This window comes from Phoca vitulina, unplaced genomic scaffold (genome assembly GCF_004348235.1).
Source record: "Phoca vitulina isolate PV1807 unplaced genomic scaffold, GSC_HSeal_1.0 scaffold42, whole genome shotgun sequence".
NCBI classification, from domain to species: Eukaryota; Metazoa; Chordata; class Mammalia; order Carnivora; family Phocidae; genus Phoca; species Phoca vitulina.
In genome coordinates this window covers 7804386-7830347 of record NW_022589745.1, presented here as the reverse complement: position 1 = coordinate 7830347, position 25962 = coordinate 7804386, and the positions used below count along the sequence as shown (strand labels likewise).

Here is a 25962-nt window from a genome sequence, read left to right as displayed (position 1 = left end):
GGGGCGCCTGGGTGGCTCAGTTGGTTAAGCGACTGCCTTCGGCTCAGGTCATGATCCTGGAGTCCCAGGATTGAGTCCCGCATCGGGCTCCCTGCTCAGCAGGGAGTCTGCTTCTCCCTCTGACCCTCCCCCCTCTCATGTGCTCTCTCTCTCTCATTCTCTCTGTCTCAAATAAATAAATAAAATCTTTATAAATAAATAAATAAATAAATAAATAAATAAAAATACTGACTTGTAAGGGCTCTTAAGTATCTCAGGAACTCAACTCCTGAGGAAGTTCTTTGAGCTGAGTAACATCCCCACTTGAAAGGTAAAAACATGAAGACTTACATTGCCGAAAGTCACCCTGTGCAGGGTGACACATGTCAAAGCAGAAACAGATCCCAAATCTACCCGACTCCAAAGTCCCTGCTCTTCAACGCTAGTTTAAATTACACTCGGCACTTTCCTCTAAAGCACTTGGTGAAGATGTATACTAATCTGTAAGGGAGGATGTGCAAATCGTATCTTTAATTAAAAAAGCAATGTGAACACTGTGTAATCTTTTTTTTTTTAATATTTTATTTATTTGACAGAGAGAGAGACAGCGAGAGAGGGAACACAAACAGGGGGAGTGGGAGAGGGAGAAGCAGGCCCCCTGCTGAGCAGGGAGCCCGATGTGTGGCTCGATCCCAGGACCCTGGGATCATGACCCCAGCCAAAGGCAGACGCCCAATGACTGAGCCAATCTTGACTGGGGTCTTGGGTACATCAGTGTCTGTCTCGCTGATGTAACTAGAGGAATTCTGGAGTTACCTTCAGAAGGCTTGCAAATTCCAGGGGGAAGGCTTGAACCATAAATTGTGGTTAATTTGGGCCAATTTCAGCTCTTAGCACAGTAGCGGCAACCCCTTCCCAACCCTCAGCCACATGGGAGGCCGCTGTCTGTTCCTGGAGCAACTTGCACACAATCTGCAGGAGCCAGGGTGGGCGTAAAAGACCCTGTTCTCGAGATACTGGGGATCTGTGTTCTGATTGCTGCTTCCGATCACAGAGGTACAAAGAGGGGGGTGGTCAGTGTAGTTACCCACCCCCTAAAGCCACAAACTCCTCCCCCTTCAGCTACACAGACTTCCAAGGGACTTAAAGAGCCTGTGTCTTTCCCTGCCCTTCATTTTTCTTTTTCCCATTTTGGGAGCCAGACATGAAGATTAACATTCAAAAACAACTGTGCATATGGGGAACATCAGAAAGTGAGTGTTCAAATCCAGGGAAGGGCTCAGAAAAGACCTGAGGACATAAGTTTATACCTCAGGCTGATCCTTGGCACGCAGAGAGCCTACAACAATTTAAAGTAGTAATAATAAGCAAAACTAATACCAAAAAAACCCCCAGCAAACCCAGTGAAGGAGGAGGATATGATTTCCAGAATTACCACATTAGTAGATTCAAATGTCCAGTGTTCAATAAAAAAATCACAAGGCAAAGAAACAGGAGAGTATGGCCCATTCAGAGGAAAGAAATAAATGAATACGAGCTGTCTCTGAAAAAGAAATGATGGCAGATCTACCAAAGACTTAAAAAACGACTGTTTTAAAGATGCTCAAAGAACTAGAGAAAATGAGGAGAAAGTTAAGAAAATAAACTATGAACAAAATGGAAATATCTATAAAGAGATAATACCCCCCCAAAAAAATTCTGGGGCTGAAAAGTATAACTGAAATGAAAATTTCACTAGAGGGATTCCAAGGCAGATTTGAGCAGAAAGACTCAGCAAACTTGAAGACAGGACTTGAAATTATCAAGAAAGAGAAAAGATTGAAGAAAAGCGAATAGAGCCTAAGGGACCTGCGGAACACAGCAAATGCACCAATATGTGCATTGTGGGAGTCCCAAAAGAAGGAGAGAGAGAAAGGGGCAGGAGGATATTTGAAAAAATAAGAACAAAGCCGAAGGACTCACACTTCCTGATTTCAAAGCTTGCTATAAATCTACAGTAATGAAAATAGTGTGGTACTGGCGTAAAGACAGACATATAGACCAATGGAACAGAATAGAGATCCCAGAAATAAACCCTCATATATATCAAGTGATTTTTGACAAAGATGCCAACACCGTTCAATAGGGAAAGAACAGCTATTTCAACATATGGTGCTGGAAAAGCTGGATATCCACACATGAAAGAATGAAGCTGGACCCCCACCTCACACCATATATAAAAATTAACTCAAAATAGATCAAAGACCTAAATGAAAGACCTAAAACTATAAAACTAAAACTATAGAATAAAACATAGGGTCAAAGCTTCGTGATACTGGATTGGGCAACGATTTCTTGGATATGACACCAAACGCACCGGCAAGGAAAAAAAGAAACTGGACTTGATGAAAATTTAAAACTTTGTGCATCAAAAATATCAGCAGAATGCAAAGGCATCGCACAGAATGGGAGCAAATGTTTGTTAGTTATATATCTGATAAGGGAGTAATATCTAGCATATATAGAGAATTCCTAAAACTCAATCACATAAAAACAAACAACTCCACTCAAAAATGGGCATAGGACTTAAATAGGTATTTGTCCAAAGAAAATAAAAGGCCAACAAGCACCTGACAAAATGCTCAAAATCGCTAATCAGCACTAATGGGGGGGGAGATCGGTAAAATGCTTGGAAGGGGAGCAACAAACGGCTCATAAACATTTAGGATAAAAGCTCAAACTCACTCGCTGTGAATTATTTTTCACTTATCAGATTGGCATATTACAAAGCTTTATGATTTCAGCCCTGGCAAGTACCCTGGAAAACTGGAACACCAATGCCCTGTTGATATGAGGTATCTATTGGTACAGCCTACTCACCAGAGTATGTTCAGAGCAACTATCAGAAGTTTTTAACACATAAGATATTTCTGCCCAGGAATTTCACCTCTAGGAATTGATTCTTCTGATAATCTTTGCTCCTGTGCACAAAACCATCTACGCAAAGATGTGTGCTACGGCCTGGTCTGGGACTGCAAAGACAGGAAGCCATCTCTGTGGTACCAACAAGGGACCCAGGTGATGATAATGGAGCACCAAGAAGTCTCCAAAGAAGAACGAGGAAGGTCTCTTATGGATGGCCATGAAAGGCTGTACCTCTTGGAGTAAAGGGGGGAAAGAAAATCGTAAGTAGTATCTGTGGTTATGGTCACCTTTTTGTAAAAACAAAACGAAAAGACATAAAAAAAAAAACCACTTGTATTATGCATGGAAAAATCTAGAAAGACTGGCACTATATTGTTGAAATGGCTTTCTTTGGGGAATAGATTTGCGGGGGGGGATGTGGATTTTAAAATTATCAGCATGTATTAATAATAAAAAAAGAAGAATGGCGTTGCAAATAAAACAGAGCAATAAAGTATATAAAGTACTAAGTCAAGAGCATGCCTCCTGGGCTCAGCTGGTTAAGATTTCTTTCAAATTAATCTTGCCAGTCAAATGGGGAGCCAAGGGGAGAAAGTGAAAAAGATGGAGGCACCATCCAGGTGTGAGGCAGGGCAGGTAGGGTTCTGACAGGGGGGCAGGCCTTCAGGAGCTGGGCAGGCCGAATCCAGATGCTAGGAACCTGGGGGGTGAGGGGTCAGGGGAGGGGGGCTGCCTGTGGCCAGGTGTGCAATGAAAATGCTCTGTTCTTCCATTCTGAGAACACCACGGGGCACCTCTCAGCGCTGCTGATTTTCGGGCCCTGGGCTCCAAGGGGGCCATTCCCCGGGGCCCTTGGGACACAGGATGGCTCAAGAGCTGAGAGCCCAGTGGGACAGGGACCCGAGAGATCTCTGTCTACCTCCTGTCCTCCTGCAATCCCACGCTCATCTGACCATCTGTTGTGCAGGGGCCCAGGCCCACCCCAGATGGATGATGGGTACACAGTAGAGGGCTGATCTGCACTCACGGGAGTGCCCCTGTCCCAGGGCCCCAAGCACAGAGGACATTCTTCCTGAAGGGTGGCCCCACTGCAACCATGCACAGCGAAGCTTCGTGTGTTTCCTCCCTCCAGAGCACCCCTGTGGACCCAGCACCCCACCTCGGCGGGAGGACCGCCCCCCACCTGCCCCACGCCCTTGCCTTGTGGGAAGAAGGGCTGAGTCTCACACCCAGTTCTCCATGAAGGGAGCATGGCTGTCAGTTTCCCAGGCCCTGAGTGCATCCACGGGAAGGGAAACAGGGCTCCCCCCTTTCCCTGGGTTTTTTGGATAATTCAGGCCAAAGCAGACTGATGTTGGTCTGGTTTTCAGAAACGACTCCATGCTGGGGAGGAGAGGGCCCACAGGCTGCTGGGAGGGGCAGAGGAAGTTTCCATAGGGTTTGGAAGCAAGAGTAACAATAGCTTTTACCTAGTGAGCTGACCTCGGGCCCAGGCACTTTGTGTACATATATACATACGAATCTATAAACCAATGACAAACGAGGCAAGGCCACAGTGAGCTCAGGAAGCTGAGGTTCAGAGAGACCAAGACCCTTGCCCGAGATCCCTTTGCTGGTGACCCTGACATTAACTAGTACTGTCCCCATGCCCCGCCCCTGGCACAACCCTCTGTCCACCCCACCAACCACTCTCAGCACTCCAGCGGCCAATGTGTCCCTCTCTGGATAACCAAAACCCCAAGCACACCCCACAGATGAAGGGGCTCTGACCGGCCCAGCCTTCCTCTGTGGCCACACAGGAACCCAGAGAAGTGAGGCCCAGAAGCTTCCACACCGCTGGTGACTCACTGAGCCCCTGGGCACCTCACCCTGCTCCTTTGTCTCCGCTTCCTCCTCGGCCAAGCAACAAAGAAATCAACATGCCTTGCAGCAATCATCAGGAACATGTGACTGGACTGTGATTGTGACTTTGTTTTAATAAAAATAAAGGTCCAATGAGGCCTCTGAGATGGTCCCCCTCTCTGGACGGCTTTGGAGGGCTCTGGCCACAGAGATACTGTGTGTTGAATTCTGGCCTTGCTTTTTAGAAGCTGGAAGTCGCAATAATGGACTGGTATTTCCATCTTTAGAGGGATCCCCTCCGTACACTGTGTGTAAAGCCATTTAGCAAAATCGCCCATCACTCAGAACAGAATGTGCTTTGGCCAAGTTGACATTATGTAGCTTGATTCACCCACACCTCGGCTGGTAATCCCTGGTCCTCTTCAAAAGCCCATCTATCCTCAGAGAAAATTTACCCCCTAAACGGCTAGGGACAAGGAAGGTGCCTGGTTCTTAAGCGTTATTGACATGCTCTGGGGTCCTGCAGGCTTTTAGGGGTCATGGGGCAGTCCTCTGGGCATCTGGATTAGAAGGGCGACTGGAATTGGTTTGAGTTCTGAAGCATTTTCTAGAAAAGTCAATCCACCAAGCAGGCTGGGCACCATGCCCAAATGCAGGGGCCCCATTCACACCGAGCTGGGCCCAGGGCACACAATGTAAAGAGCGCCCCCAGAGTTGTGCGACCTGCAGCCCACCCCGGAGGATGAATGGACAAAGACCAGAGCAGGCAAATCACAAAAACAGAACAAAAAATGGCTGGTGAGCCCCTGAAAATATGCTTCTTCTTGCTGGTTAGCCAGGAAATATCCATTAAAACCACCACCCATCATTTGCATTTAGCCAGGTAAACCAGCACAAGATTTAAAGGCGCTACATGGACAAGGGTATGACGAAACAGCACGGCCGCCCCAGCTCACTGGGAAACAACCTAGCAGTGTGTACAAACAGCTTGAAATACGCCTATATCCTTCGAACCAGTCATTCCACTTTCAGAAATTTCACTATAGGACATAGCCAAAAATGAAGCTAAAGCTTTATGTGAAGGTATTAATCAGGGTATTACTACATAAGAGAATGAAGTATTTTATGACCGCGAGAAATAAAATGAAAGAAGCCCTCCGCCACTAAAAGTCCCTGACATGAGGGGCGCCTGGGTGCCTCAGCCATTGTCTGCCTTCGGCTCAGATCATGATCTCAGGTCCTGGGATCGAGCCCCACATCGGGCTCCCTGCAGGGGGACCTGCTTCTCCCACCCCCACTGCTTGTGTTCCCTTTCTCACTGTGTCTCTGTCAAATAAATAAGTAAAATCTTTTAAAAACAAACAAACAAACAAAAAAGTCCTTGACATGAGAGTCCTGCCTGGGAAGGGTGACTAGAATATAAGCCACTTACCCAGAATCGTCTCATGGGGCATGGAGGAAGAGCCTTTAGAGACCCAGGAGAGGTGGGGACCTACTCGAAGTCACACAGCCCTTAGGTAGCAGACTGGGGCAAAAACAAGACCTCAGTTTTAGAGTAATAAATTGAATTTAATAACTTTTTTTTTTTTTTTTAAAGATTTTTATTTATTTGACAGAGAGAGACGCAGCGAGAGAGGGAACACAAGCAAGTGGAGTGGGAGAGGAAGAAGCAGGCTTCCTGCGGAGCAGGGAGCCCGATGCGGGACTCGATCCCAGGACCCTGGGATCATGACCTGAGCCGAAGGCAGCCGCCCAACCGACTGAGCCACCCAGGCGCCCAATAACTTTTTTTTTTAAACCTCTCATTTAAATCCGTTGTCTGTTTGCACCAAGAGAATCTTTTTTTTTTTTTTTTTTTAAGTAAGAAGACAGCTGGGGCACCTGAGTGGCTCAGTGGGTTAAGCATCTGCCTTTGGCTCAGGTCTCCTGGGATCGAGCCCCCCGTCAGGCTCCCCGCAGAATGGGGAGTCTGTTTCTCCCTCTGCCTCAGCCTCTCCCCCCGGCTTGTGCTCTCTCTCTCGATCACTCCCTTTTTCAAATTACAAAAAAAAAGGAAGAAGAAAGCAACAGACCGCTGAGGCAAGCATTTCCCCAATGTTGCCGAGGTGCTGGGGCTTCTGCGGAGCCTTGCCAGCCCACCCTACGGGACTTGTCCCATCATCGATCACCTTCTAGGGCCTCGTCAACACACATTTCAGGGCCAATCTGCAGGGAAGGTGTTTCCTCTCTTGGTTTCCCTGAAAATATCCAGGCTTTCTATTTGCCTGAAATGCCCCCAACAGGCAAATCCATAGAGTGAGTGGCCAATGACCAGGGGTTGGGGGAGTGGAGGGGCAGGGGTGGGGGTGGTAGTGGAGGAGGGAGTGGGTGGTGACTGACAGGCATGGGGTCCTTCTGAGATATGACCACGTTCTGGAATCAGATGGTGGTGATGGTTACTTTGTAAATATAATGGAGACCAATGAATAGTACACATCAAAGAGGTAACTATTACAGTGTGTGAGTTATATCTTAATTTTTAAAAACAAGCCCCCACCTTTCTCTTGGCTTTGAAGGTGAAGACCCAGCCTGGAGAAGAATGTCAAGGATGGACTTGACCCTTTACACTGGATGTCATCAGCTTCTCCACAGTTCCTTGGCTCTGCACCCTTCTTTTCCATCACCGGTGGATTTTATAGTTACTACAATCTGTCCGAGTCCTGCCCTGGGTCACTGTCCTAGGCAGGCCACACCATCTTTCTCCATGTTTCCTTCAAAAGCCTCCTCTCTGCTTGTCTTGCCTCTCCTAATCCGGCCCCCTCCTGTCCATCCCGCCCACGGCAACCCGACAAATCTCTAAAACTACACAGCTTAGCATGCCATTGTGTTTAAACTATGTCAGCGGTCTCCCGAGAAGTTCAAATATTGACGCTCAAGCTCCTTGGCAGAGTTTCCAAGGAGCACATCTGCCTGTCCGGCCTCCTCCTTCTCTACCCAGCCAACCCTGCCCTTCCCGCACCAGCCTTCTGGAGGCACCTGGGATATCCTGAGCCACCTGGATACTACTCACCGTTTATAACAGCCCAAGCGCCCCTCCTTGCGGCAAGTCACCCCTAACAAATACAACACAGTGTCGGGTAACACCCCCGCCCAATACATGTTGCTTCTTGAACTCAATAAAAAACATACTGTGTCCATTACGTCCCAGGTGGTGTTACAGGGAGATAGGAGTGAACAAACCGACCACAGCAGCTGCCCTTGTGGGGCTTACTAGAAACTTCCCCCCAGCACATCACTTATGATGCTATCCAAAGGGTTGGTTTCCTTATCTGGGTACTCCATCAAAACAAACAGGTCTCTGAGAAATTATTAATTGTACCACCACTAGCTCCAGCAAAAATACAGTGGTTCTTGGAAAATACACAGATGCCCAGCAAATGCTGCCTGGATGGACGAGAGCCTAGGATGGGAAGCAGGTGTTAGATCGGCGCTCCTCAGAGCCAACATGGTCCGAGGCCATCTTTGTTTTGTTCATGCATCACACAGGATTAAAATGATCTCTTCACCCATCTACCCCATCTCCCAGAATGTGAACTTTCCAAAGAATGGCCATTTCCTTAACAACAACAACTCGGCATTCCCTATGCCTACAAAATACTAAGTACTTAATGCAATTGAAATAGCAAGTTTAGCCCATGATAAGGGGGCCAGGACCTGGGACCACATGGGACCCCATGCTTTAGAAGGTCCCAATGTGGCCTTCCTCCAAGCCAAGTCCATCCAATGGGGTCAGGAAGCAATCCAAAGATTTGAGGGTCAAAAGGGATGTGTGTACCCACACTTTGTGTCCAGGACCCTAGCTGCCTCAATGGGTAGGTATTTACCTAAGAGAAATTAAAACATATGTCAATACAAAGATTGTACACATGAATGTTCCTAACACCTTTCTTTTTAATAGTCCAAAACTGGGGTGCCTGGCTGGCACAGTTGGTTGAGCGTCCAACTCTTGATTTTGGCTCAGGTGATGCTCTCAGGCTTGTGAGATGGAGCCCCGCAACAGGTTCCATGCTCAGCGGGGAGTCTGCTTGAGATTCTCTCTCTCCCTCTCCCTCTGCCCCTCCCTCCATCAAACGCAGGTGCACGCGCTCTCTGTCTCTCTCTCAAACAAACAAACAAACAAATATCCCTAACTGGAAGGCATCTAAATGAGCCCCAACAGGTGAATGGATAAATAAATTGGGGCTCATCCCTGAAACAGAATACTACTCAGCAGTAAATAATGACTGTTAATAGACACACAACATGGGTAAACCTCAAATGATGATGTGGAATGGAAAACTCAGACCAAAAAAGGGGTATATACTGTATCATTCTATTTGTATCAATGTTCTAAAAGATGCAAATAGTCTTATAGTGACAGAAAGCCTATCAATGTTGAAGGAGCTGTGAGAAAGAAATTGATTACAAAGGGGCACAAAGAACCTTTTGGCAGGGAAGGGATATGTTCATTATCTTGACTGCGGTGATGCTTTCACTGATATGTCTATTTCAAAACTCATCAAATTGGACACTTTGAAAACTCGCTATCTATTGCTTGTCATTTATGTCTAAATAGAGCCATTGAAGAAAAAAAAAAAAGCTACTATACCCAGGTAGCACTTCTGAGCTGTCAAGTTCATAAAAACCCAACATTTGACAACACATTTTAAGAGAAAGGTTTAGGGAAATGCAGACTCTTCTTCATTGCGGGTGGAAATGCAAAATGGTCAATGCAGAGAAATCTGGCAACATCCATCAAAATTACAAAAGCATATGACCCTCGGACTCAGCAGTTTGCTCCTGAGAATTCCCCATGCAGATACACCTGCACACCCTTCCATGCGAAGTCATGGCATAGATGCCAAGATTATACACTGCAGCACTGCTGGTAACCGCTCCCTTCCGCATAAACATAAATAAGCCAGTGTCCATCTCTGGGGCTGCTTAATACTAAACTATGATGCCTCTCGCATGTGGAATGCTAGGTAGCTCAGAAGAGAGACAGCTCCTTATGAACCAACCGGAGAAATCCCCCAGGATATACTGCTAAGTGAGAAATAAGCAAGATACATAACAGCATGTGTGGATTACTATTTTGTGTTTAAAAAGGGGAAAGATAAAAATATATACTGAAGTTTTCTTGTGTTTGCATTAGGAAGCACCGAAAATGTATCCAAGCAATTCATAACACTGGTTGTAAGCAGGGGCCAGGGAAGGGGTCAGATGGGGGGCGGGGGGGGAGTGGAGGGGAGACAGTGTTAAGGGAGATTTCTCATTGTTTTTTATCTTGGATACATGTGAATGTACTACCTGTTTGGAAAAAAAAAAATTTTTTTTTTTTTTTAAGATTTTATTTATTTATTTGACAGAGAGAATGAGAGAGAGCACATGAGAGGGGGGAGGGTCAGAGGGAGAAGCAGACTCCCTGCTGAGCAGGGAGCCCGATGTGGGACTCGATCCAGGGACTCCAGGATCATGACCTGAGCTGAAGGCAGTCGCTTAACCAACTGAGCCACCCAGGTGCCCAAAAAAAAAAAAAAAAAAATTTTTATTATAAACTTTTTAATATACATTTAGAGTCCCTGGCCTGGAGATCGACTTCCTTGAAGCACATTGAGATTAAGTGGGGTCATGGCTCATAAAGAGCTCACTGAACAGGAGCAGCATTCCTCACCATCTCCAGCCTGCCTGCCTCAGAATCACCCTGAGCCTCCAAAAATCCAGATTCCGAGGGCGCCTGGGTAGCTCAGTTGGTTAAGCGTCCGATTCTTGATTTCAGCTCAAGGTCATCCTCAGGGTCTTGAGATGGAGCCCTGCATCAGGCTCCATGCTCAGCACAGAGTCTGCTTAAGTTTCTCTCTCCCTCTGCCCCTCACCTCTGTGCTTTCTCTCGAATAAATAAATAAAATCTTTAGAAAATTAAAATAAAATAAAATAAATAAAATGCAGGTTCCGGGACCCCGCCCCGGATGCGCCCAATCAGAATCCCTGGGGGGTGGTGCCCAAGGGCCTGTATTTTTTTTTTAAGTTCCCAGGGGATCATATGGGCTGAAAGAGGAGGTCCATGACCTCCTGATGGGGCAGATGAGGGACATGTATTCAGTCCATATTTACTCAGCTCCCACTATGAGTCAGGCGCTGTTCCAGAACCTGCTATCTTGGGGCTTATATTCTACAGGAAACACGCAAAGACAAACAAGAAAAGTATTAAATAGTAGATATGGAATGCAGGTATCAGAACAGGCTGACCTGGCAGGACTAGGCAGACAGCTAGGCTGGAGAGGGGCTCTCTGAAGGAGGTGACATTTAACCTGAGATGGGGATGACAAGGAACCCGCCCTGCAAGTGTGGGGGGCCTTCCGGGTCAAGGGAAGCTTAAGCGTGACCCAGAGCAGGATGGAGCCAGGGTGGTGGTGGTGGGGGGGTGCATGAAGGAGGATCTGAGGGCCCGACTCGTTAGGGCTCTGGAAGCCAGGGTCCAGAGCATGGATTCTATATGGAAGGCGCTGGAAAAGCCACAGAAAGGTTTCAAGCACCAAAGTCATGTGATGGGGTGTTCTGAAAAAAGACGACTCCGGCTGCCATGGGGAGAGTGGCTCAGTGGGAAGCAAGGCTGGGGGCGGGGCGGGGGGGGAGTTTGTTGCAGGAATCCAGGGACGGGGGGAAGATGGCTTGTGTGAAGATGTGGCTCTGGACATGCCGAGACGTGGATGGCTACGGGCCAAGTTTGGAAGGTGGTGCCCAGGGGGCTCCATCCTTACTGGAGTCCCAAGTGGACCGTGGGCCTGGAAGGAACACCAGATGCCTGAGCAGCAGGTGCGTGGGCCCATGAGCCTTCGACTGAGGTGGGAAGGGCCCCAGAGAGGAGACCCTATATATGTACGCTGTCTGCTGAGAATGATATTCAGTAGGACATGAAGCCAATTCCAAAAAAGGACCATTTAAAGCTGCCCCTTAAGCTCTTGAGAACAAGAAAAGGCTAAGTGGCTTCCATCTAGTTGAGGTGTGAAGAGCCAACAGAGGGCCGAGCGAACCAGCGTGGTTGGGCTGAGGTCTAGAGGACGGTGGAGCCATGGGTCCCAGGAGTTGGTCAAGATCTAAGATGGAAGTAAGTGCCTTATACTAAATTTAGCCTCTAGAGGATTATTTTGTGGATTTCACAAAGGAGCCTCCGGCTGCCCCTGACCCCAGGCCTGCTGCATATAAAGCAGCCGACCCACATTCCTTCCCTGCTGGCCCGACTTCTGGTTCAGTGAGGGCTGCTGGGAGAGCTGGGTGGTGGAGGGAGGGGGACTGTCAGGGCCTGAGTCACCTCAGGCAAAGCAGAGTGTCACAGCAGGGCCTGAAGGAAGGGATGCAGGCAGGCAGGCAGGGGGGAAGCGACCTGCCCTGGCTCAGGCCTGGGACAGAAGCAGGTAGACCAGGTTAAGGCCGGACCCGCTGATCGGCTACATGACTTTGCACAAGGAGCTTCGCTCGGGGAACATCAATATTCTCATTTATAACGGGTGGATAGTCCCCCGGTTCACAGGACGGTGGCAAAGATGTTGTGAGGAAATGAGAGAAATGAGAAGCGCCTAATACAGCGCCTGGCCCACAACAAGGGCTCGGTGAAAGGCAGTCGCCAGAACAGGGTGGAGGGCAACTCCAGACAGAAAACAGGACTGAGGCACACATACCACCAAGTGACAAGCCCCAATGGAGTGACAACTGTCATGGCCTTCGTGCCTCCAGCACGAGCGGAAAACTGCAACACGTATGAAAGCGTGGACAGAGCAGATATGAAAATCCTTGCAACTGTTGTTCCTATAAACACGTATCAGCTCTAGACAATGAGAACGAGAGCACGCACCATCCTAGGCACCCAGGGACACTCAGGAAAAGCAGTGATAGAGGAGGTCCCAAGGAATGCAGCTGTTCAAGCCCCACCTCAGACCTACTGAATCAGAGATTCTGGACGTGGAGTCCCGTAATCTAAATTTCGTATGGGGGAGGGAGGCGCAGAGAGAATCCTAAGCAGGCCCCATGCCCAGCGAGGAGCCCAATGGGGGGCTCGATCCCACGACCCTGAGATTATGACCCCAGCTGAAATCAGGAGTCGGACACTTGACTGAGCCACCCAGGTGCCCCTCCAGTAATCTATTTCTTAACATATCTTCCAGATGATTCTGAGGCACACTGCAGTTTAAGAGCCACTGATTTAAGTGGCCTGGCAGTGGCATGCCAGGTGTTAACTGTGGAACTTGTAAGAAATGCAGAGTCCCAGGCTCAGCCCAGACCCACTGAGTCAGGATCTCCATTTTATCAAGATCCCCAGGGCGTTCATCTGTGCGTGTGTGAGCAGCTCTGTCTAGAGCTCTAGCCCAACGCTGTCTAACAGAAATGTAATTGAGCCACGCGTCATTTAAAAATTTCCAGTAGGGGCGCCTGGGTGGCTCAGTCGTTAAGCGTCTGCCTTCGGCTCCGGTCATGATCCCGGGGTCCTGGGATCAAGCCCCCCATCGGGCTCCTGCTCAGCGAGGAGCCTGCTTCTCCCTCTCCCACTGCCCCTGCTTGTGTTTCCTCTCTCACTGTGTCTCTGTCAAATAAATAAATAAAATCTTTATAAATAAATAAAAATTTCTAGTAGCCACATTAAAAAAAATAACAGTGAAATTAATTTTAATAATATATTTTATGTAACCCAATATCCAAATATTATTGTTTCAACAGGTATTAGGAATTTTTTTGAGGGGGGTACTAAGTCTTTCAAATGTGATGCTTCATACTTTACACATCTCATTTAATTAGCCACCTCTCAAGTGCTCAAAGGTCCCCCATGGCTAGCGGATGCCTTGTGAACAATATGGAGAACAGAGTAAAATTTCCAAATTCTTTTTACGAAGCCATCATCATTTTTACACTGATATTTCTTTCTAATTTTGTGCTGTCACACGACAGACCCATTTAATATTGTGGTTAAAATGAGGACTCTAGAGCCAGACTCTCTCTAACCCTAACCCCTAACCCTAACCCTAACTCTGCACTCTGGTGTCAGACTCTCTGGCCTCTCACCTTAGCTTCAATAAGGAAATTCAGTTAAGTTTGTGGGTCATGAAATTAAGACATGAAAATCCCTATTTATAAACAGTAAACATTTCAAGAAAAGATCTCATTTCTAATAGCAACTACATAAAAAATAAAATTTGGGGGAGAAGAGTCAATGAGATACTATGCAGGACCTTTGCTGAATGAAACATGAAAGCTCTCTTCCAGAGGAACAAGAAAAAGAAGTCAACTGAAAGATGCACTGTGCTCATGGAAATACTCAAAATGGTAAGGATGTTAATCCCCCCTAATTTCAGTGTAATCTCAAATGAATTATCAATAGGATCTTTGCACCAACCATGTGAAAGGTTCTGTCCTAAATGCTTGGGATATATCTAAATTAAAAAAAAAAAAAAATCTGTGCTTAGTAGATAACCTCCCAGTAAGGTCTTTCAAGGTTTGTAAATATTAGGGCTGGAGCGTGAATGTATGTGTATTTTTTGTTTTGTTTTACCAAGGAAGAATTACACAAAACCCTCATAAGGATTGCCTATGGGGAGAACACCTGGGGTAAACTGCAACTTTCTTTTTTTTACCTTTGTATACCATTTAAATTTTTAAATGTTTACAAATACTTTATAAAATGCCAATGTTAATTATCTGAGCAATGAGTAAGACATGAGTAAGACATTTTAAAATGTGTGTATTTAAAAAAATCGTAACAATGATGATTGGTGAATCTGGATCAAGGCTCTATCCTTCCTCTGCTGCCCTGAGACATTCCAGCTCCTTCTAGGCGCATCTCTCTGGGCACGTTTGGTTCCTCATATGGAACACCAAGGCATTAGATTCGCTCTCTAAGGGTCTGTGCAGTTCTAATATTTCTCGATTCTTTCTTCCATTCATGCATTCAGCTGGTTTTGGAGGGCCTACAATGTTACAGGTGCAAGGGATCTAAGTGTGCCAATGACTAGCCTCAGGGACCTTAGAGTCTAGCTGGAAGGCGGATATTTAAGCAAATGATCCCGTAAGAAAATGCACAAGTGCACTGCAGTAAGCGCTATGGAGGAGGAGCGCACCAGGACAGGGGAGATCAGCAGGTCTGAAGGCAGGAGGTGGGGCGGGGGGGGGGCGGGGGGGGGGGGGGAGGAGAGTCTGGGTGAGCTGAGCAGCATGAGCAGGTGTTAATGGGGGTTTACAGGGAGGGGGAGGATGGAAACAGTCATTAACAGGAGGAGAACAGCGAACACCTACAGTAGGACTGCCAAGCAGCTTTGAGGAGTCTAGAAAGGCACACAGCATTAAGGGGCATTCAACTGATTATTTGCCTAATGAACTGAAGAAACGTCATGCAGCTAGGGTAATTTTTTAAATTGTATTTTGCTTCTCTTTGGAATGCCCTTAGAAGAACCCACTCCCTAAGCTCTACATCATTAAGCAGACATCGGCACTCAGATATATAATCTGTGATCCACATCTCTGAGCTAACCCTCAGTCAACTTTGTGGAACCCCAGGGGTAAAGAAAAGCCGCCAACTATTCCACAAGCCAGGTACAGTACTCAGGGGCAAGCGACAGTCACCAGTGTGCCCCAGGAACCCATGGGGTGTATCTGAGCGCCGAAGCACCTGTGAAATGTAATATTTCAACCCGCATCGCAAAAGAAGCGAAGAACCTGGGAAGAACTCAAAACAGTAATAATAGTGGGGGGGCAACAAAATCATTTGGTTTCTCAAATGTTCACGAATTACAGTGTAAATACAGAGTAAACTAACAAAGGCAGCATGCGGGAATAAAGAAAAAAAAAAAGGCAGTAAGCAAAACCTGCCTTCCAGCTACATGGAAAAACACTCTAGTGCCCCAAGTAAATAAATAATAAAAGGATATGGAAACAATACACCTTGAAAACTCTCGCCCCTCCTCTGTTCTCCTGGCCAGAAGCAGTGCTGACAGGTTTGCGCTGCTTGGGCTACACAGCACGCTAGCATTTATTTATCTAACAACACCTGAGTCCCCTTTAACGAAATCAGGTAGGGCATTTCAACGACCTGAAGCCCGTGGGTTAGTGTATCCCATTATTTTACTCCCAACCTCCAGCATGAGCTCCTAAGACAAAGTACCCTGGCCCCTGGACTAGATAAATGCTAGAAATAAGGGGTGCTCAGATCACACCATTTTCCTCCCTCCCACCCCCCACGGTAGGAAGGCTCTTGAGACTATATGCCCACAAGGAAAAATAAAACAATGCATAGCCATTCTCACCACGCCTAGCCCTGGTTTTTGAAAACACCTCAATTCCTATCCGTTTCACAATGATATAGCCTTAACTTGGCCTGCTCACACATTTTCATGTTATTCCTTAAACACATGCTAGGCCACCAGCGCAAGCAAACTGTGCAACCACTAGGGACGGAACAGAACATGAATAAAAACAAGGCGAAAAAAAACAAAAAGGAAAAAGGAAGGTGGAAATAATAACCCAGGATCACAGAATTTTAGAGCTAGAGGCGGCTTTGGGGAATAAAAAACAGGCTCCAGGACCTGCACCAGGGCAGACAACTGGTAGCAAAGAAGGATCTAGAAGGGTCTAGAGAAGTCTAGGAAGGTAAAACGCTGAGTAGCTGTCATTTCTGCAGTAGGCCTGGAAGCACTTCTTAAGGCAATATCGCGCTCCTCACTGCACGGCCGTGGTGTGTCAGGGCTGCTGAGAAAATCGAGAGCAATCTCCGGCCTAGGGCAGTGGGCTGGCCTCCATAGCAGCTGTCAGACCCAGCTCCCCGTGGAGCAGAACCGCCAAAGAAAGGAGTTGATATCTAGGGATCAAGCCGCTTTTGCTCGGAGGTTCATTTTTCATAGAGCGTGTCCTAGGATTTGGTAATACTTGATGTAACACGATTTTACTCCCCTTCATTCTTCTGTGAAAGCACAGAGAGGTTCACTATTATCCCATTTTACAGATAAGAAAGCCGAAGGTTAGTTTTGTTTTTCAGACTGTGTGCTGCCAATGACTTGGCGACCAGGACTGCCTTTCTGTGGTCAGAGCAACATCCCACGGGTAGCAAGTTATCATTAACAAAGCAGCAACAGAGGGGCGCCTGGGTGGCTCAGTCGTTAAGCGTCTGCCTTCGGCTCAGGTCATGATCCCAGGGTCCTGGGATCGAGCCCCGCGTCGGGCTCTCCGCTCAGCGGGAAGCCTGCTTCTCCCTCTCCCACTCCCCCTGCTTGTGTTCCCTCTCTCGCTGTGTCTCTCTCTGTCAAATAAATAAATAAAATCTTTAAAAAAAAAAAAAAAAACAAAGCAGCAACAGAACCCAGAAAACCCTAATTTCTAGCTCATGGCACCAATCTGCAGATGAAGAATCGTCAAAGTGCGATCACGAGGACGCCTATAAAAATGCTTAAAAAAGGCCGTGACACATCCTATCACCGCAGCACTGAAAAGAAAAAACAGCAACATCCACAAACCCTGAGAATCTGAAACCCTCTCTGGAGGCGGCAAGATCAAGCCGTCGGCCCTGGGTCTGTGTCCTGGTCATGACCTGGCCTGTCTGGACTGTTTTCCTCATCTACCCCCTCTGCATTCTGTTTCAATCAAATGAGAACATTGGTTAAACAACACATTTTCAGTTGCACCAAAACTAGGGGTTATTATTTTAAAACACCCAAATAAATTATGGCAAATCCCTGTGGTATAACATAATAGTAGAACAGTCAACGGTGAGACCCAAAGTATAAAATATGAAAAGAGGGGTGCCTGGGTGGCTCAGTCAATCAAGAGTGTCTGACTCTTGATTTCAGCTCAGGTCATGATCTCAGGGTCATGAGATCGAGCCCCGAGTTGGGCTCCGCCCTGGGCATGGAGCTAGTTTCAGATTCTCTCTCTGCCTCTCTCCCCCATAAAAAAAAAATACATTACGGGACTCCACCTCCACCTCCAGAATTTCTGATTCGGTCTGAGGTGGGGTCTGAACATTTGCATTTTCATGTGTAAAGTGAGTGCTGTTTCTATCTTTGGGTATTTGCAGATTTCTTGGGACATCCTCTATTGCTGCTTTTCCTGAGTGCTGGGCATGGAGGCTGCTTGGGATTCTCTCTTCCCCTCTCCCTCTGCTCCTACTCTGCTCACGCTCTTGCTCTCTCTCAAATAAATAAATAATCTTTAAAAAAAGATACAAAGAGAAAAGCAAGTTATAAAATATGTATAACATGATGTCACCATTATCCATATATGCGTGCATAAATATATGTAGAAAAAAACTGGATGTGTCTACTGCAAATACAACATAACATCCCAGCGGCATTCTCTGAGTGGTGTAATTACTGGTGATTTGTATTTCCTTTTTCATGCTTTTCTAAGATCCATCTGTATTTTCCAGTGATTATGGACCAGATTTGTAACAATTAAAAAAATAAATGACTTTAAGACTTTAAACTATCCTCATACACACACTTTTGGTGGGAATGGGAATGGGAATAATTCCCTGGAGAGGGGATGTGGGCATATCCGTACAAGTTTACATTGAATACTCTTTGACCCAGCATTTCAACGTGTAATTATCCCACTCTCACAAGTGCACAAAGAAGTAGAAAAAAGGACCATCATTGCAGCTTGTTTGTAATAGCAAAAGACTAGAAAACTTAAATGTCCATCAATAGGGAAATACTAGTAAATCAGGGCACCTCTATTCAAGCAAATACAGCCCAGTAGAGAAACTCAGTTATGGACTGACACCAAACTATCTCTAAGATACATGAATAGGTGAGAAAAGCAAGGTGCAGGATATCTGCTATCATTTGTGTAAACCTGCTTTTCAAAATATATTCATATTCGGTGGTATATGTACAGGCTGTCTCCAGAAGGTGCCCCCAAAATGATGATAATGTTGCCACAAGAGAGGGAAAGTGAGGGAACAGGAAAGAGGAAACCAGACGAGAGGGAAACTTCTTGTCATTGGATAGCCTTCCGTCTGTACTTCGAATCTGTTACAAACACAAAACCAAACAAAGAACCTTAAAATGTAAAAGCCTGGGGGGAAAACGGCATCAATTATTTTTCTAAAAGTTTTAGTACCTTATGCCAGAGTCCTCTTCATTTTGAAGGCAGCCCCCTAAAAAACACTGCCTCCAGCGGAAAAAAAAAAACTACTTGAGGGACCCCACGTGCTGCTGCCGACCCGGTGCCCTCATGTGACTTCTAGGACCAGGTTTGGACACGTACGGGTTCAGCCAAAGCAAGAGCACTGTGTCCTTTGACAACAATGTCCAATTCTCACTTGTATGCAGTAAATAAGAAATAGTTTACCTTTCGGCAAAGGTATCAAGTTTCCCCAGCTCATCGGAGAGGCCAACAAGGGAATCCAAGGTCCCCACCTAGAAAGATCGTGAAGAAGTTAGAGGCTCACGCTTTATGGCAGAGAAGTGTAGGTCACTTTCAACAACAGTGCAGGGAGTTCTCTAACCTCCATCTCTTCTTATTCTTGGTCAATGGCCAAACTGGAAAATGGAAAGAGCTGTTAAGAGAGTGGATTGGGGATATTTTCTAATTTATTATTATTATTATTATCATCATCATCATCATCATTATTTTTCCCAACAGGATAAACTGTCCTATTTCTGCCATAGGAAGGAGTGACCACTGTGTCATTTTGAGACCCCAGCTCATTTTCTTCTTAGAATGGCAGTCTGCCAGTCATGTGAGTAATCCCCATAGCTGAGGAGACATACCAGAAAGCAAGTTAAAGAAGCTGCCATTTCTGGGGCACCTGGGTGGCTCAGTAAGTTAAACATCTGCTTTCGGCTCAGGTCATGATTCTAGGGTCCCGGGATGAGCCCCACACCGGGCTCCCTGCTCAGCAAGGAGCCAAGGAGCCTGCTTCTCCCTCTCCCTCTGTCCCTCCCTCCCCCTCTACTCCATCCCCTCCTCTCCCCCCTCCCCAAATAAAATCATAAAAAAAAAAAAAAAGAAATTGCTATTTCTAAAGCCTTTCTCCCCCAAGATGTCCAACAATCCCTGTCTCTGTTCTCCTTTGCTATTACTACCAACGATCTTGCAGGTGCAGAGGGTCAGCTCTCCCGCCCACCTCATCATTCACGCGAGTCTTTTTCTTTTCAGATTACTTGTACCGATCCGCTTCTTAATGTGACAAGTATGACAGAGTCCAAAACTGTATTTAAAGAGCCAGTCGACAGAATCAGAAGGAAAGGCTTTGTTTTCATGTCACCAACCACCAATCAGACATTAAAAAGTAATCAGGATTAACACTGTGTGTCAACTATACTCTCACAAAAGAATACTTTTTAAAAAAAAAATTTTAAGAAAGTAATTAAGGGGGGGCGCCTGGGTGGCTCAGTCATTAAGCATCTGCCTTCAGCTCAGGTCATGATCCCAGGGTCCTGGGATCGAGTCCCACATCGGGCTCCCTGCTCAGTGGGAAGCCTGCTTCTCCCTCTCCCACTCCCCCTGCTTGTGTTCCCTCTCTCTTGCTGTGTCTCTGTCAAATAAGTAAGTAAAACCTTAAAAAAAAAAAAAAAGGTAATTAGGAAATGATGAGGCCCAGGTATCTCTAATAAGTTGCTTCTTTTCAAGTAACTCGATGTTAAGCATCTTCTGGCGAGGGTCCTGTCTCTTCTTTTTGCTCCCTCCCATCTCACAAGCTGCCTTGCACAGAGCGGTGAGTGCACACTGATTCCCTAACCCTCACAGCGGGGGTCACCAGACAAACAGGGGCAGGTCTGAAACAGGCAGCAACACATGGGTTCAGAAACTTAACCAGATCTGCAGCCCTGGTCTCCTCTCTCCGCCCTTCCTGATCTATCACATGGGATTGGTAAATATTCCAGATGATGCGTTTGAAGGGCCTGGCCCCCAAAGTACTGCTCAATGAACACTAGCAAATACAGTAGCATCACTAAGAAGATTATATGGCAGTTTGCTAGGAGAGGGGCCTCTGGGCGGTTGGGTGGGGCCATCCCTCCAGCACCCACAATGCATCTGCACAGGTGTCATCGAAAAATGCCTCAAGCGTCTTCCTTTTCGGAACTTGCAATCTTAGGAAGCACCGCAAAAATTCCAGTCTTCTGAAGCAAAAAGACTTGCACACCTTGCTCCTCTTTCACATTTGTTTCATTTTAACTTTGTTCTCCCCTGCAAGAGCCCTTAGACTCCTATCTCTTTCCTGTCATATCTCTTTCTGCCATCCGCCCACTTATCATTAAATTCCCCTCCTGCCTCCCCACCAGTACCAGAGGGCTCCGGAATTTCCCACCCTGTGCCAGGTCACCAGTACGACCAACGCTGAAGCTCTCCAAACCTGCACATTGAAACTGTATTGTTCGTCGTCTTAGATGTCAAAGACAAAACACGAGGAATCCTACAACAACTCACAAGGGCGCAGGTATGTAAAATGCTCTTCCCACTTTTTGAAGACACTGCTACCCACCACACCCATCTCTCCCTGTTCATCCTGCCCTCTGTCTGTAAGTCCATAGGAACCACAAGTAACTTTGGGCTACGGCGTCAAGTCCCATCCAGACCACTGACTTGCCCTGTGCATCCTCACCCCCAGGCTGATCCTCAGCATTGCTGTCTTGGCCCTGTTATTTTCTCCTTGGCTTCCCAGAACACACCCACCCACCCCAACCCATCACCTCGTTCATCCTCTACAGGATTTTACCTTGAAGTCAGGAATCGAGAATTTGGTGTTATAAGACAGGTTGGACTTGGAGGTTACGGTGTTCATCCTCTCCAGAGCTTGTAAATTTTCCTGATCACCAGGGGCAGAAATTAACCAAAACTCCGACATGCTTCCCACCTTCTTTTATCCAGTTACTGACCAGAACCACAGCAACATACACAAACAGAAACAAGAGGAGACAAGTGTCAAATATCTCTACTCCTTCACCACTCCCTTCCCTCAGAATTAATCCTCTCCAGGATGTGTTGCTTTTACCGTTTCCCATTCTTTGCCCCTTTGACCTTCCAATTCAGATTCTCTAGTTCCAAGGACACCATATGCACAGAGCAACGTGCTGTTTCTTATCTCAACTCTGAAAGCCCTCAGGGCTCCACAAAGACTCCCAAGCCATCCATAGGGTGGTTCTGACCGGTTTTAAGGGTTGGGGGAGGCGGTTGGGGAGAACCAGATTGCTGTCCCTTTGACTTCCCCCTCTCATGACACCATAATGCAAATGGGGGAGGGGGGCACATCAAGCCAGACAGGGGACACAGCAAGCCCCGCATGGGGCCCCGCATGGGGCCCCGCATAGCTTCTTCCTTTCCATGTTGTACTTTCCGGGATGCAGGATGGGGTGAAGGCAGGAATGAGACAAGGAGGCAATTTCACAACAGGGGCTCGGACAAACCCCAGATCTTAACTGACCAACCTTGAGAATAGTGCTAGCCTTAAAAACAGACTTCAGAAGAACTTTATTTTTCCCAAATAAAAAGAAAAAAAGGTGGTGGGATGACTACTAAAGTCCTTTTTCCGTAAGACCAGGTGTCCACTCTGCAGAGGTGGGTAACGTGCTGGGCCTGGCAGTGTCTGTCCGGCGTCTGCAGCTTCCAAAGGCCATTAGTTCTGCTCATTCAAACGTGCACACACCCACACCTCTCTCCCCCTCCGCCCGTTCCTCCCTTCCCTGCGCCTCGCAAAGCGCCTCGGACGGCTAAGGGGGGAAAAAGGGTGACAGCCAGAGACCCGTCCTGGAAGCTTTGCTTTTTGCCTCCCTTAGTCCCTCCCAATCCCGCGCACTACCAACGCAGTTCCTCTCGGTCTCGACTGCTGATGGCCTGGGGACAAACTGGCCCCACGCGCAGAAGCTGGGGAGATGCCACCTGCCCGGCCCCGGGAGGGCGCCGCGGGGGCGCCGGGTCCCTGGTTCCCACGGAGAAAGCGCGGCCCGGGACGGCGCGCGTGGACCGAGGCGAAGCGCGGACCCGGGCGCGCGTGGTGGCTCGCGCTGGCTGGCCCCCGGCCCGCGCCTCTCCCGCCGCCGCCCCGCGTCCCCGACCCCGCGGTCCGTGCTTACCGGGAGCCGGCGGCCGCGAGGGCGGGCGTGCGTGCGGCGGGCGAGCGCAGAAGCGGAGCGCACGGCCGGCTCCCGGGAGGCAGCGGCTTCTGCGCCGCGCCCCGCCCCGCCCCGGGCTTTTATCCCGAGCGGGGAGGCGGCCCTCGCCCGCCCCTCGGTCATTTGCATACCGGGCCGCCCGCCTCCCGCCTCCCGCCTCCCGCCGTGGCTGGCCCCGGGGCCCCTGTCCGGGCTGCGGCCGCCGCGCGTCCGGGTGCCGCGCGGGCACTGGGTCCACCCGCGGGGTGGGTGCCGGCGGGATTCTGGGGAGCATCGGGCGGGGGCCGGGGTGTCTCCAGCCCACAATGTAGCGGGGCACACCGGACGTGGACGACCGAGAGGAGCGGGCGAGGCGAAGTACCCCGGACGGGGACGCCCGCCCCCCGCGGCCGCCGCCTCGCTCTCCACCCCCACCCTGCGGTGACCCGGCACGGGGGCTCGGGAATCATCGGGCGAGAGGACTCATCTGTGGGAAGAAGCGCAACAGGTCCACCTATGTTTTTGGCACTCGCCTGGGCAGAGCACCAAGCCTTCCTGTCCTTGTGGGCGTGAGCTTGCCCGGGTTGCCGAGGAAACTCTCCAGGGTCCCACGCGCCCACCTCGCCTTACCCGCCTTCGAAACTGCCCTGGCTATAGGAGGGATTTAAAATGTAGTGTCTCACCACCGCGATGTGGGTTCATGATCCCTGCTGCTTGAAAAAAAAAAAAAAGAGAGAGAGCGAAACCCCAGAAATTAACCTGGGAATGTTAAAACACAAAAACTCTTGAGAATTCATTTTCTCCGGAGTAAGAGGAGGAAACGTGAGTGTATCCTTCCCTGTGGACAATGTTTTCAGTGGTTTCTGGGAAAGATAAAAATCTCAGAATTATCTTTGGTGGGGGGTATTGAAGAATTCCTTGAGAAATGAGCTCCCCCTTACTAGATAAAACTACTCAGTCTATCAGCCTAATTGCTGGGAATGCTTTCGGAATTTGCAAAGAAAGGTAAGGTGGAACAACAGACGCTGGGATGAGAAGGCTCCGATGCAGCACAGAATGGTGGCTTGTAAAGGTCACAACATGTCACACTGCAATCCTATTGTGGGTTCGGAATTAGCAGTTTGGAACTCCCAGCACCTGCATGGTGCATCATCATTATTGGGACACTCGTGGGCATTAGTCAGTCCTTGCAACATCTTCCTGAGGGAGGACACCTGAAACCAAGGGATGAGGAAACTCGGTGTGTACAGGGAGGTAAAAATGGTAATTCCAGCGAAGGAGTGGCCTGGTTGGACCTTGAACCCGGGGTCTTCAATCTTGTACCTGACCCAGTAATGTCATTTTTTTCCAGCTAGGCCAAACGGAATCATAGAGCTGGGCACAAACTCATTTACAAACAAGGGGAGGGATGTTCCAGAAGTTACATGAATTGCTGGGTGTCATGTCACTGGTTAATGGCAGAGCCATGAGGGGGACTTAGGCCTGGGATCCAAGCGTCCTTTGCCCTGCTCCCAGCCAGCCTGCGGGAGAATGTGTGCTTTCTATTTCAGTCAATGTTTTTCTTCAATATTCCAAACCATCACCCTGGCTTCTCAGACGTTGGGCAACACATTTAGAAGTATTCCCGACTTTGCTGATGGCACCGTTCTTTCTATAAATATGGCTTCCTCTAACAAGCTTGTTTCATGAAATGAGAGTTGGACACAAAATAACATCTGGACATCCGATTAAGAAGTTATTGAGGACCTACCGTGTTCCTTGTCTTACTTAAAATCTTCCTACTCAAAATCTAAAATCTTTCTGATTATGGTACATCTTGGGCTTCTTGTTACACATTGGAATTTGTGATCGCTTGGCTTGTTTCAACTAACTTTTTTCTGCTTATAAAGGTAATTCTGTGCTGCTTATAGAGGATTTGGAAAACATAGAATAGTATAAAGAAGAAAGTCAAAAAATCACCTGTATTTCCAACAGTCTGAAAATAACCATGTTAACATCTCTCTTTGTTACTTTTTAATGCGTATTCATATATACAGACTTAGACTTTGGGGCAGGATTGAGATTAGATAGTATTCATAAGGTTTGGCATCCTTCTGTTGACTGTTCTTTAAAGATCAAAAAATTGTCAAGCCTATTTTATCAGTGAAGGATAATCCAATGTCATCAGCAATTTACCCAGCTCGGAACTGGAGTCAGATATATTTGATTTCAAAGTCAAATAAAGAGATCTTGTTGGACAACTTACATCTTAAATAAAAGGGAAAAAAAAAAAACAGAGAGAGGGAGGGAGGGAGAGAGATGAAAACAGCACTGTTTTGCCCCAAGGTTCTTTCAATTTGCAGTTTTCAAAGGCAACATCTGTACTCATCAGTTTTGAACGGACTTGTGTTATTCTGTCAAGTTTCCCTATAATCAATCACCTTTAACACAGAGAAATAAGGAGAAATTCACCAAAAGTCATGGAGCCTCTTCCCTGGATATATCTGGAGAATACAAAACAGCATTCCCACTCTATAAGGAAAGCGGTTCCTTTTCATATATCAGCCCGAAGCAGCATTTAACAACCCATGTTCAGTTCCTCCAACTGTCCCCACACTCCCAAAGTCTCTGAAATCTCCGCCTAAGTGACTTCAAGTTTATGCGCCTTGACCACTACTTTGAAAATACCCGTAGGTTATGGAAAGTGCTTCATAGACACACCCTGAAAGAACCCAGGTTATAAAGAACATGATCTCTTCCTGGGAATAAAGGCAAGGGAGGAAATGCTTTCAGCTTGGAATCATCTCCAGGTTATTATGAATTTGGCTTTGGCTACATAGTCCAGAAATGTTTCTGCAGTTGGCACTGGTTATGTATTGAGCCAGCTGAAGTCTATGCAAGATGGAACAGTCCCGTCAAGTTTGGGAACTAGAAGGACCAGGCTGGCCTACTTGGTCTGCTCTTCTCCAGCCTCTCCCAGATGGTGCCCTTTGGATCTCTTTGTTACTTCGTGGAGAGAACCCTCAGAGGATGCTCCTTACAATTAACGCAGACACATAATTCCATCTGCAGGTGGCTCAGGTGGATTTTTCTAGGCTTTTCCAAGAAGAACCCAGGGAAGTTTCTCAATAAGGACAGCTCTCTGGTGGAGATAAATATAAGTGGAGTT

The 25962-nt window shown here is 47.4% G+C and overlaps 1 protein-coding gene across 1 annotated transcript in view; it reads right to left on the bottom strand.

Annotated features, from left to right (window-relative positions):
- Nucleotides 1–22882, bottom strand: part of ATP6V1C2 (ATPase H+ transporting V1 subunit C2) — a 52917-nt gene extending 30035 nt beyond the window's left edge. Inside the window, exons 1-3 of the mRNA XM_032430066.1 lie at nucleotides 22797–22882; nucleotides 21443–21597; nucleotides 19072–19139 (exon numbers count right to left, since the gene is read on the bottom strand). Coding sequence (XP_032285957.1) covers nucleotides 19072–19139; nucleotides 21443–21571 — 197 coding nt within the window. The 5' untranslated portion in view covers nucleotides 21572–21597; nucleotides 22797–22882. The remainder of the gene's footprint in view (nucleotides 1–19071; nucleotides 19140–21442; nucleotides 21598–22796) is intronic.
- Nucleotides 22883–25962: the final 3080 nt, after the last annotated feature.